The sequence below is a fragment of the Puntigrus tetrazona genome, chromosome 7 (assembly GCF_018831695.1).
Source record: "Puntigrus tetrazona isolate hp1 chromosome 7, ASM1883169v1, whole genome shotgun sequence".
In the NCBI taxonomy this organism is placed as follows: domain Eukaryota; kingdom Metazoa; phylum Chordata; class Actinopteri; order Cypriniformes; family Cyprinidae; genus Puntigrus; species Puntigrus tetrazona.
The window spans coordinates 23,389,748-23,402,361 of NC_056705.1; the positions used below are offsets into that span (position 1 = coordinate 23,389,748).

The window sequence follows — 12,614 nt, forward strand, 5'->3', positions numbered from 1 at the left end:
ATATATACACAGTATATATTATATTATTGATAGTAAAATCAGCAACAACAAAAATTGAACAATGAAAGTCCATACTCACCCTGCCCCGTCTCCAGGCCTGCTGCTACTGGTTCCAGCCCCTCCACCATTATTGATGGTGAACATTCTCTCAGAGTGTTCAGAAGTGCCGTTCCTATCTGAGTGTACATCACTGAACGGTATATTCCCATGGCCACATAAGATAAGCAGACAAAGAAAGAGAAAGTAAAAAGCAGATGTAATCCAGGTAAGGCTCATCATATACTGTGCAAGAAGAAAAAGGGCGACCTTCATTTCTCAACTCAACAGAAGCTAAAGGTTTAAAATACCTTTTAATTCTAAGGTGACACGCACTGGAAGTAATTAACTGCACAGAGGTAAATAAAAACTGAGAAGAAAGAAAGAAAGAAGGAAAAAAAAAAAGGGCAAATGTGTTTTCCTTATTAAAAAATAATAATTAAGAATCAGACAAGCATTCCATGCATTAGGTTAAGAAAATGTGCCCTTTGACTTTGGGAAACCCTTGTTTTACTTTGTCGGGTTTAAATACACAGAGAAATACTTCAGCAAACAAGGCATAAGAACAAAGAGCTGAGCTTAAACAACGCAGACTGAAAGAGAATCCTCTCTCTTTCTCGACTGTGTTAGAGCTGTAGTCCGGTGACTGCTCATTTGCCTAGCTCAAAGAAACTCGCTATAGTCCCCACAGACTCCCACAATGCATCTATGCGGCTCATTAGCATAGCACTGACAGTCCCGTAGTTGCCGAGTCTGACATCCACTTCATCCAACCGTCCCGCGCACCTGTCTCCAACCAAGAGTTCCTGAAGATGTTACCTCCCAACGGGCCTGTCCAGCACTCCTTCTTGCCCCCCTTTCCCTTCTACTATTCTCTTTGTCTGTTTGTCTCTTTCTCTTTTCTCTAAGGAAGTCTAACTAACTGAAAGCAAAACATCTCTCTGACTACTGTTTGAAGAGCGTAGCAGGTCAGAAGGTTGCAGAAAGTTGTTAGAAGTGATGAATACTCGCATAATATATAGCTAAGGTAATTAAGTTGTGAAAATAAATACATAAATAAACAATGCATAACACAGAATAACCACTGCTTCGAGCTGGTGGTGCTTTTTAATAGATAGGGGACAAGCAGTGAAGGCCTGCTCATGGTATTCTTGAACGTAATCAATATTTGTGCACTTAAAAATTGATCTTTTTCCAGGACATCATAATGAGTGGGTTTTCCCCAGCATGAGAGTAGGCTGATATCTGGAACCACTGGAGGCTAATTACCAGTTTCAGTCGGATCGATCCATCTCCTGCCAATGTCCATCATAAGCTGTAGAGTAACAGTCTTATTCTGACAGAGAGGAAGCAGTGTGTGGTCCTGGCTGAGGAAAGTGAAGATCATGTTCTAAACTTACACTACAGTCAAACTAGGGATGTCAATTTTCTATAATTTCCATAACCGATCATTATCTGAATTAACAATCAATTAACTGTTTAATCGTTAACCTAATAGCCTACTGCAAAATTAGTCTATAGTCAGCACGGCGCGTGGGGCTGTGACGAGAGATCCGCTTCTAGAAACCACCGGAGACGCAATGGTAAAACACACTGTTAGGCCTACCCATATGAAACGTTTTAATATGAGTATAATGACTCAAAGCATTATTATATCGTGACCATGCTTTTGGATTCATGCAAATTTTAACGCATGCACTAACCAAGCTGGATGATTTGTCTTTTTTTTTCCAAATCCCGGCTGTCTCATCCTCTATTGCCAGATTTATGCTATTGTTCTTCATTTCTAATCACTGTTTTCTCATCTCTTACTGTAACATTTTTCGAATTCATTACTGAAATTGTTCTTAATGTAGTATATAATGTTACAAAAGCTTTTTATTTCAGATAAATGGTGATCTTTGGATCTTTTTCTATTCACCAAAAAATCTAATTCAAATATTGATAATAAAAAATGTTTCTTGACAGCTAATCAGAATATTAGAATGCTTTTTGATCATGTGGATCATGTGACAATGAATAATGATAGTGATAATGTAGAAAAGATGCTAAAAATTCACCGAACTGCGTGCATTGAGATGTCATGAAGAATGCAATTAATTCTGTTAAGAAGTCAGTGTAGAGACCAGCAAATTATTCAAGTTCAAGTCAAGGTGCACATGCATCCAATTATGTCCAAAACAAACCAAGACCATGTGCTTACTCCAGATGAGAGTGTCTAAAATAACAAAATATAATCAATTGCATTATAATCAATTAAGCTGTCTACAAATGAGAAATATCACACTTCTATATTAGGTACAGTCCTCCAGGACAGAGATGGGCACCCTGGGCATCAAACAACATCATGACACAAGCAAAGGTGCATTCACACCATATAGTGTGAATCTAATTACTATAATTATGAGATTCCGACTTGTTTAAAGCATTTAGTTTCTTGTAGAACACGTAATTGCAACCTGACCACTGCAACATCATGCGGAAACCAAACGCCAGTCCCTTCAGCACCAAAATCACCACTTCTCAGTTATTGTTAATGTCTTAATTCAAAAATACTCTAAAAATACAAAACATGCAACACTGTTTAATACAGCTGGTTTAATTACTATACCTACTATCCTGCTGAAATTATACCTTTATTAATAATGAATTTGCATAAAAACCATTACTTGTTGCATTGCCAATTTTACTGATTTTACTCAAAATAGTTTCATCTTCATGTTACCAAAGAAACACATTATTCTCAGTCTTATTGAGAGGACGTGACCAACCGAGTAGATCATTATGGGTTATCTAGTAATTACGGTAATTACGGCAAGAATTGACTGCAGCATAAAGCCTTTGTTCTAAAAAACATAGTGTGCATACAAATTATTCACCTAATTTACTTCATGTATTCAAACGCTTCTGTATGTGTAGGAGCATGTCTGTTAAGATAATGAATTTTGTGCTGATGACTGTCAACAAAAACCTTTGATTATATTTAATAATTTATTATTACATTTTTAGGTCCCACTTTATATTAGTTGGCCTTATACTACATGCATTAACATTTAATACACTTAACATTGTACTTTTTAAACATACCTGCATGTTATCACATCTATAACTTATCACTGTTATAATTACAATGTCGACCCATCCCTTACACCTTTACCCACCCTTAAACCTACCCATACCACCAAACCTGCACCTAACCTTGAATAGTTAAGGCCACCTAATCCAAATTGGAACCAATTTGTATATTTTACACCCACTGTACATTAATGGTAACGTTTATATAAACACGATCCCTCTGTGGTTCTGCAGCTCCTCTTCATAATACACTTGCGTCATATGCTGGCCTTTACGTCAAACATGAACTCATGAACCCACGTTTGACAGGTGACGGAAAAGGTGATTTATAATGTAAAATGTTTATTAGTATTTTCCTCACACCCAACTGTCGTTTTTCTTTAAAAGACATTTAGATTCATCAACTGCAGTCATACGGATTTTCATCATGTTCACCGAAGGACCCATTCACTTCATTTTCCAACATTTTTGGTTATACAGATAAGAATAATAGACATTCAGAATCTGTAAAGACTACTCTTATTTGTGTGCACTCACAATAGCAACAAAACATTGTACCGTTGTAAAATAATGAAAGCAATCAGGATGCGCTCTCTGTCTGCTTGAACCGTGAACTTGAGCTCGAAACGCTGTGTTTGCTTGCCTTGCAGACTTAAAAAAAATATCTATAGAGAAAAATCTACTTTCAAATAAACCAATTCAAATGGAAAACAGGTATTCTCACATTATGTAATCTATATGAAACGTGTATATAAGCGCATCCACTACTGCAGAGATGACAGGTCAGCATCGCCGACTTCATCTCTTAAACTGAAAACAAAGAAAGCACTAGTATATCACTGAAGTATTAAAATGTTAATGCAGCCTCCTTACTGTTTTCCCTGACACATTTATAATCATTACTTCTGTCGGTGTGCCTTGGCGAGATTTATGTATGTGCTTAAGCATTTATTAGGCAATGTAGGCAATTGAAGGCAGATTAGTACTATTTTAACAATTTATTAATAAATGTATGATTAGTCAAATAATGCTTCAAATGAATAACTGCTAGTTAACCAGAAAATTATTTAGTCAAAGACAGCCCTAGGGAGTAACCCCTTAAAGTGTATTACTGTAGCTCACAAGCTTTGAATACTAGGGAATTTATGAACTGATAAATATATAATTTATAAATTGGTGTGGATCGACGTGTCTGCCAAATGCATGCATGTTATGTAAACAATGGACCGGTGTAGTGCCAAAATCAGACTCTTCTGAAAATTAGTTGTGAGAAAATTTGATAGCATTTCTTTTTGTGGTTAAATTTAAAATGACAAAATGTGACAAAAATAATTTAAAGTTCACAATTATCAAGGCGCAAAACATTATACTGACTGGGAACCGGACACCACACACTAGTACATAAACTACAAATAAAGATGTGAGCTTGTGTATGAAGCATTTTCGGTTTTCTCTAATTAGCAAACTATTTGCATTAATGAAGAGAGAGTGTGTTTGCATTGTCGAGACAATGTTTTTGCAGCAACGTGGGCTTTTTGTATCTACGGTAACCTTGATGATAATTATGAGAAACTTGCAGAAAAGCAACATCCACAGCCAAGCTGCAAATTATACAACCAAATACAGTGGAGGGAAATGATCCTTGAAGTGAATTAATTAGTGTCTGTTTCGCTAACAAACACCAATCACTTGAAGGAAAACTTCTTTTAAAACTGCTGAAGAACTGACAAAACCAAAAAGGTTTTTGAGATGTATGACATTCATTTACATAAACATAAAAGAGAGCAGTTCTCACCAGAAAACAAAAACAGATGGGCAGAGAAAAGACAGACTGAGTTCAACATTCAAAATGCTTTTATATGCACACCATTTTTAACGCGACTTGTTTTACCATGGTTAACATTACGAATCATTTCTCATTTAATGTTGACCCACACCTAGATGAGTTAGGGGCTCATTATCTTTGGCAAGCAATCAACTTGAGGAGTCCAGCTGGTTTTCTTAAAAAAAAAAACACTTACAACAAAAAGGACAGAAAAAGTGATTTATGACCCACAAGTAAGCTATGGAGGGATGGATAGGAGACTCACACAGGTCTGCAGATGACCAGATCTCCTTTGTTGGTTCCATAAGCAAGCCCAAGCCCCGGTTCTGGCAGCCACCGTGCAGAATTTATACTGACGTGTCTTCGCTGGTCTGGGGCCATTGGATAAACCACATCAAACACCCTCTGAAAAATATACAAGAACACACCTGTTTAAAGTAGTTTCGCTCATTCTATCAGTCGCCAGCGTCTCCCATCATCCTCTCTGCTGTAGACTGCAGTCTCTGTCAGAAATGACAACAGTGCTAGCATAACTGAGAAGAGGCTAAACTGTGAAAAGTCAAATCTCTTTCTCCAAAGTACTCTTTCTCTTTCTTTCCAATCCATTCCCCCGTCCCTGTCTGTCAGCCTTGGCATACTACTTACACTCCACTGGCTCTAGAAAAAAAGGACAAAAATAGGACAAGCTCATGTCTGCCAGAGAGAGAGAAATCGGTCTCATTCATCTGCAGATGAGTGATCAACAGACAAACTCTTTCTCTCTCTCTTTACTCTAGACGCAGGAAATTCAGGACAAGGATAAAAGCCACAAAGTCTGGCGGTTCAAACAGTCTCTTTAAGAAAAAAGAGTGTGAATAAGAGGGCAGCACCTGAACGCTTTGTGTTTGTGCATCCGGACCCAGTAGCAGTAGTGCTAATATATGCAGCACAGATTACTTACCAGAGGTTCCTAGGGATTCATTTTTAAATCAGTTATTAGTTATCCACACATTAAATGTTTGGGGTCAATAAGAGGTTTCTGAAAGAAGAAGTATTTAATGCTCAACAAGTCAGTCTTTATTTAACTCAGAATACGGTTAATAGTAATACTGTGAAGTGTTATTACAATCTGAAATTAATTTTTTACGTAACATATTACTGCAGTGGCAAAATTTTTTTTTTTTTTCTGGAGCTACTCCAGTCTTCAGTGTCCACATGATCTTTGACAAATCAAGAAACATTTCTTATTACTAGAAATTCTGAAATAGTTGTAATGTTTAATATTTTTGTAGAAATACATTTTTTTCAGGATTCTTTGATGAATATAAAGTTCAGACGAACAGTATTCCCTTGAAACAAATCTTTTGAAACATTAAAAAATATTTACTGTCACTTTTGATCAATTTAATCTTTTGCTGAATAAAAGTATTAATTTCTTTCAAAAAAAAAAAAAAAAATTCCACATGGCCACTGTAAAATTCTTTTAGTTCCTAAATAATACATTGCTCATTAAACAGGCATTAACTGCCAGTTACCCATCTAAAGCCACCTAACGTGAAAGTAGTGTGCATCAGCACTGTTAGAGAATACTGGCAGGTAAGTGGCATGATAAGTACATTAAAACAACCTGAGAATGAAAATGACTATTACATTAAAAAATTAATTATGTTGAAAAAGTTGTTCACAGCAAAGCTGAAGATAAAGCCTTGGGCTAACCTTTGTTCATTTTCTTTCCACTCTCCGGTGTATAATTAATCCTGCTAATAAGCAGACACATTAATGGTGCTGATGTATTAAATTTATTCATTATCTACCATATGAGAAAATATCACTTAAAATAAACAAACAGAAAGATCTATTCTAATAAATAAAGACGTGAGCGGAAACCGAACATAATTATAGAATGGAAAATGATAGAAACTATTAAATATACATAAATAACATGCTGTGCAATATATTAATAAACATATCGTGAGTGAGAAACGTCTCTTTAAATGAACACTCATAAAAGCTGAAAACACAGAAAATGAAATGCAAAAAAGTGCTGTTGCTATGGCTACAACTGAAATCAGGCACCCTTTAAAAGATGTTGCAAATGTATATAGTGGTTAATACGCAGAGAAGAAGCCTCTTGTCATTTTTTTAGTCCAGGTGTTTTAATATTTACAAATTAGACAATAGAAACTACATTTTGTTGTTACTTTAGACTTTTGTAATGTCTAAGCAAAGTATCTAAACACAAGTAAAATAATTCATTTTCATGTCAAATTAATATATTCACAACTACTCCACTTTTTCTCAAAAAAGCCAAAAATATTTTACTCCAGGTAAAGTGTAAAGAAGCCCTATAAGCCCCAATATTTTTTGACCTAAACTTAACAAAAGGTGTTTTGTTAAGATCCTGACTTCAATTTGACATCGCTCACATTGGTTAGCTTGGAAGCATTCTACACAGAGTTCCTGGAAAAATATTTTACCAACAATAGCACACAGAAAACCTGAGCTCTTACTTAACTCAATCTGACAGTTCAAATGGTTCTGGTTCTTGCAGTTCCTACAATGATGTTTAAGCGGTCCATTAGTTGTTCGAAAAACTTTTATCTCAGTCTAACATAAAATGCAGAGAAAAGTTCAATGAAAGTAATTCTGGGGAAAAAAAAAATACTTCACACAGAGACGTGAAAGACTGACAGTCAGGAAGCAGACCTGTGAAGTTCAAAGACTCACCATTAACTCATATAAGATATAAGACTGCAGCATTGTCCACTTCATTACATCACCTCTGGTAGTGATGTACAAAAACCATTAGAGCTGAGAAAGGGTGCTTGAGAGCGTCTTTAAGAGACTGAATTCATGTATGGATTATATTTTAAATACAGCTCAAGCAGCAGTAACTACGGTACTAACCTCCTTTAAGACCATCACAGTTTCTGATTAAGACATTACTGTAAGAACTACACTGTGGTGGGCTAGCCTAATTAAGTGGAAACTGTATATTTTGAATACAAATGAAGCTTAGGAAGAAACACACATAGACGTGAGCAGGGAGCACTGATGAAATAACCACAAAGACCCATGAAAACATGAAGAAGTGCTCACTGCACGCCGGCTTTCTAACCTCTGTGGAGAGAGATTTGGTGTTGTATGTTTAGAGACTGAACAAGGATAAAAATGAAGCTCTCCTGCTCCATCGCTTTCAAATTAATCCACGTTCAGAATCCTGCCATGAACACAGCTTACAAAAACAAAAGTCAACCATGTAGATATTTCCATTTATGCCCTTCGCTCCACACAAACGCACAGTTTTCCCACTTCTCTCTCGCTCTCTATTTCTAAGAGAGCGTATCTAGGTCAGGTTCCTACTCAAAGGCTTTTCTAAACCCCAGGCTCCCCCCTCTGCTGTAGAGAGCACAGAGAGCTGATCTACATAGGGCAGACCACCAGTAATAACCAAACATCACAATAATCAAATGTCATGAAAGGAATGACTAAATTGACTAAAAATGGAGAAAAAAAAGGTGAAGTAAATGGGTTTTGTGGCTTGGCTAACTTTGAGAGTGATTTGGAAAACATTTAAATGAAAAGTGTGTGAATTCATATAAAGAAAAATACAATACTTTTTGTTATACATTTTTAGATGTAAGTCTTACTGTTTGAGAAGACATTTTTTTTATTTATTACATTTTTAATCATTTAAATAGTTTATTTTTGCCTTTATTATGACAGGACAGCAACACTGACAACCTACATAGGAAGCCCATCTAATTGTTTTGGGTTTTTGCTAATTGTAAGATAAATGTACAGGTTACCAGTTTAACTTTACAGAGCTTCATTTCATTTTAAGAAGGTATGGTGGTTAAGGTTTTAGGTTTTCTTTTTTCATAAGGCATGGTCACACATCTTTTCACGTCGTCGTGACAGTATTGAGAGCTGTGGCGGTCTCTAAAGAAGAAGTGAGGTCAGAAGTGACATACCCTCATGGACGTCTCTCCTCCGTGGGGCTGCTGCAGTCTGAAAACCTGTGCCACCATATGATCGGTGATCTGATGCAGCAGGATGCGGCGAGATGCCAGACCTACCATCACGTAATGACCCATTGGAGACAAACTGACAGAGATGGCATTTGGACCTGTGACAAATACACATGGACACATTGACTAAAACTACAGGCTAGGCCAAACATTCATTTTAACAAGACTGGGATACAGGACTGTGTTTAGTCTAAACACTTTTTGTTAAAGTGGCCCTATAATAAAGCAATGCACTGAATGAGCTAGCTGAGAAGTAACTACATAAATATAGTCAAATCATAGCGGTAAGCCGATTGTGGAAAAGAAAAAAAAAAAAAAAAACTAACTAAAGTGATGAAAATCCAGGAAATGTATTTTGAACCCTATTAATACAAAAATTTTCATTTTGTGCATTATTAATTGCTGTAAGTGTTACAACCAGAGCATTCAGACCAATCTGTTAAGCGTGAAATTAGAAAAGTTCACACCTAGACCTGCTCAGACTGTAATTATAGCTAATATAATTTTTCATCCTAAAACCTAATTTAATTTCATAGCCATTTAACTTTAGAAATCATCCTTGCTTGGCGTGTGCAAGAGCCAAAGAGTGCTAGCGATGTGATCAGCAAATGGAAATGAACGATTTAGTATTGAGGACCCTGGTTGATTGCTCTCATTAATCCACTGTTACTGGATAGGAAGAATGATAGTTCCTTGAGGCCTGTACTGCCGATGACCATCCCGCAGAGAGAGAGAGAGAGAGAGAGAACAGCGTTTCAAATCACTTTAATCTAAAACATGCCGGACTCATACTTCCTCATCATTGGTTTCCATTAGCAGCCTGGTCCCAGCCCTGCCTTCATTTGGCTTTTAAATGGGAACTATCTAATTAAAGCTGCCTCTAAAAGAGCTCCATCACTGCTGTCTGTTCAGCCAATTAGAGCGAAAGTGAGAGCACAATGCAAACAGCCGTGTCCCTTTGCATTCGATTTAATTAAGCACAAGTTTAAAATAATTTCGGCTCTGATGGCTCAATCAGTGTCTTAAACCCTCATCAGCACAGGGAGAAGAGTCATGTTTTACAAACTAACTGCCCTTATGAGGTCAAACGGGAGTCATGTCTAAGGGTCACTCACCAAATCTCTTGGAGTAGAGCATCTCTCCCAGGTTGTGTGAGGCCAGGGAGTACACAGCCAAGATGCCCTCATCGGGAAAACCCCTCTGACTGCTGGGAATGAACACAGCCAGCAGCTGCCCGTCTGCTGAGATATCACAGCTCGCGTCATTGTAGATCTTACAGTTGGGCACCAACACATTTACGGACGCTAAAAAAGAAATCAGACACAAGAGTCTGAATTAGTGTTGCACCGATGTGGAAACTGCATCTGATAATGATAATCAACGATTATATGAATTTTGAAGGCAATGTATATTGGCCAATTTTACATTATTATTTTGCAAGACTGATTACACGACATGCAAATAACACCAAACATCACATACAGATCATATACAAAGGATTTGAGAATATTTTAATATATGTACAGCTACACAAAACAATCTGATCTTTTAATGAAAGTTATATGGTAGATACATTTTAATAAAGTTAAATGTAGGGGGGAAATACATAGACTCTGAGCAAACATTTTCTTTATTCTTTACAAGAAAACACATTTTTTCTGGTACAAGCCAACACACACATTTTGATTTGGAGTGGTAAGAACAAAATAGACAAAGGCAGAAGGGATTCACCCTGTGATTTATTCACTATACAGCACTGCCTCGAGTACTTACTGCTTTTATAAAACGGTTGCCACATAATACAAAATATTAAAACTAAAAATATATGTATTGAATAAAATACCGTCTCAAATGAAGTCTGATGACGCAAATTTAAATTTGTGGCCCTTCACATTTTGTGTAGTTTAAATGTGGTCTGCTTGGCCTCTGAACCGGAGTACCCCTGCCTTAGAAAGTTTTTTTAGAATAAGTTGCAGGATCTTTAAATGTCATATTTTGAAAATCAAGTCTGCTGTATTTAAACTAAACATTAAGCTCCACTTTTTTTTCTCAGAGCAAGCACAGTAAACTAGCAAGTTCATAAAATTGTCAGCCTCTGCATCTGCCAGATTTCCATTTTTGCGTCCAAATCTCTGTTTGCAAACGAGCACTACTCTGTGTAACAATCTTTTTGCTAAATTAGCAGAAGCTGCAGAATTGCCATAAGTTGAGCAGCAATAAAAGTGATTTAGCGACTAACAGAAAGCCACATCTGTTCAGCCCACACTAATGAATAAGAGAGCAGAGTGGCAGGAGAGAGAGAGAGGGATGTCTGTACGTACCCTTCTCATTTCAGCACATAAACCTCACGCACACACACATAAAAGACATCCAGTACTACCATTCTGCCAAGCAGGATGCAGAGAGAAAATGATGTTTCTGGTCTGGAACCACATGTCAACTCTAAAATTAATTTCGATTCCTGTTTTCATTTTCTGTTATACACATAGCATAATCCGTTACTGTTTCCATGGCAATTTGCATCCTGATGAAGCCATCTTTCAACACACAGAATAGTAGTAATATTCAGAAAACAAACACTGTGTAAACACAGGGATATTACAACGCAAATGTGAGTGAGCTGAGACAGCTGATTCAAAACAACTTGTTTAGATGAAACGATTTATTCAAAGCATTAACTGAACAATAACATGCTGCTCTGGTCTCATGCATCAACGTGTGTCATTGCGCAGAGGTCTCAGAATAAAGCATCAGGTGTGTGTGTGGGAGGTGTAATTAGGGCTATTTGTGATTTAGAATGGGAGCGTGTGATTGAAGTGTTTGTCATTTTGCTGGAGAGCGAGTGTGAGTGCGGCCGGGCGGCGCTGGAGAAAGTGTGAGGGCACAAGCTAAACAAGAGCAGGTGAGTTTTGGCAGGTGACTGCAAGTCATTATGCACATTTAGAAAGATGGATTTGTTTTAATCACCCAGTGTGTGTTTGTGTATCTGTGTGCATGTGTTCACAGAGTAAGGTCAAGAGGAGTCTGAGAGGACAGGAGGGGAGATTTAAGCAGGAGTGTGTTAATTAAATAGGGCAGTAATTTAGTGCAGTGATGAGGCTGCAGCCGAACAGGACCAGCATTTCACTCTCTGACACACCTACAACACACACACACACACACACACACACACACACACACACACACACACACACACACACACACACACACACACACGTCCATCCACCCACCGTCACTCATGCCCACTCATTCACTGCAGGCCAACACGAGCAATGGAGAGAGGAAGAGGGAAACTGTTTTTTGATAAAAAGAGCAATAGAAGCGATGATGAAAAGTCACCACCTGCAGTTATGAATATGGTATCTCAAATGCACACAGAAAATAAAATAAAATAATAATCACCAGATTTTTTTCTAAAAGCCTCCCTCTGCCTCTTACCTATATATATTCAGGGGTACACATCGTTTCAGTCGGGATCTCATGAGGAGATACGGTTTGGTGCTCAAACTGCACATTAATAGTCATTAAATATAATTGCAAAGAATATGATTATTAATAATAGTAATAATAATATTTTTGCATCATATTTTTTTAAATACAAAAATTAAGTAATATTTTTTTATTTTAATACGCAAAACGAGTTGTAAATAAAAATACAATTATTTTAT

At 37.0% G+C, this 12,614-nt stretch overlaps 1 protein-coding gene across 1 annotated transcript in view; it reads right to left on the minus strand.

Moving 5' to 3' along the window:
- The window catches only part of LOC122347951 (activating molecule in BECN1-regulated autophagy protein 1-like), a gene marked incomplete at its 5' end in the record, with an annotated part of 30,665 nt that overhangs the window by 13,788 nt on the left and 4,263 nt on the right, over window positions 1–12,614 (minus strand). Inside the window, 5 exon segments of the mRNA XM_043243186.1 lie at window positions 80–190; window positions 5,202–5,341; window positions 8,890–9,044; window positions 10,062–10,250; window positions 12,405–12,453. Of these exon segments, the coding sequence (XP_043099121.1) occupies window positions 80–190; window positions 5,202–5,341; window positions 8,890–9,044; window positions 10,062–10,250; window positions 12,405–12,453 (644 nt within the window).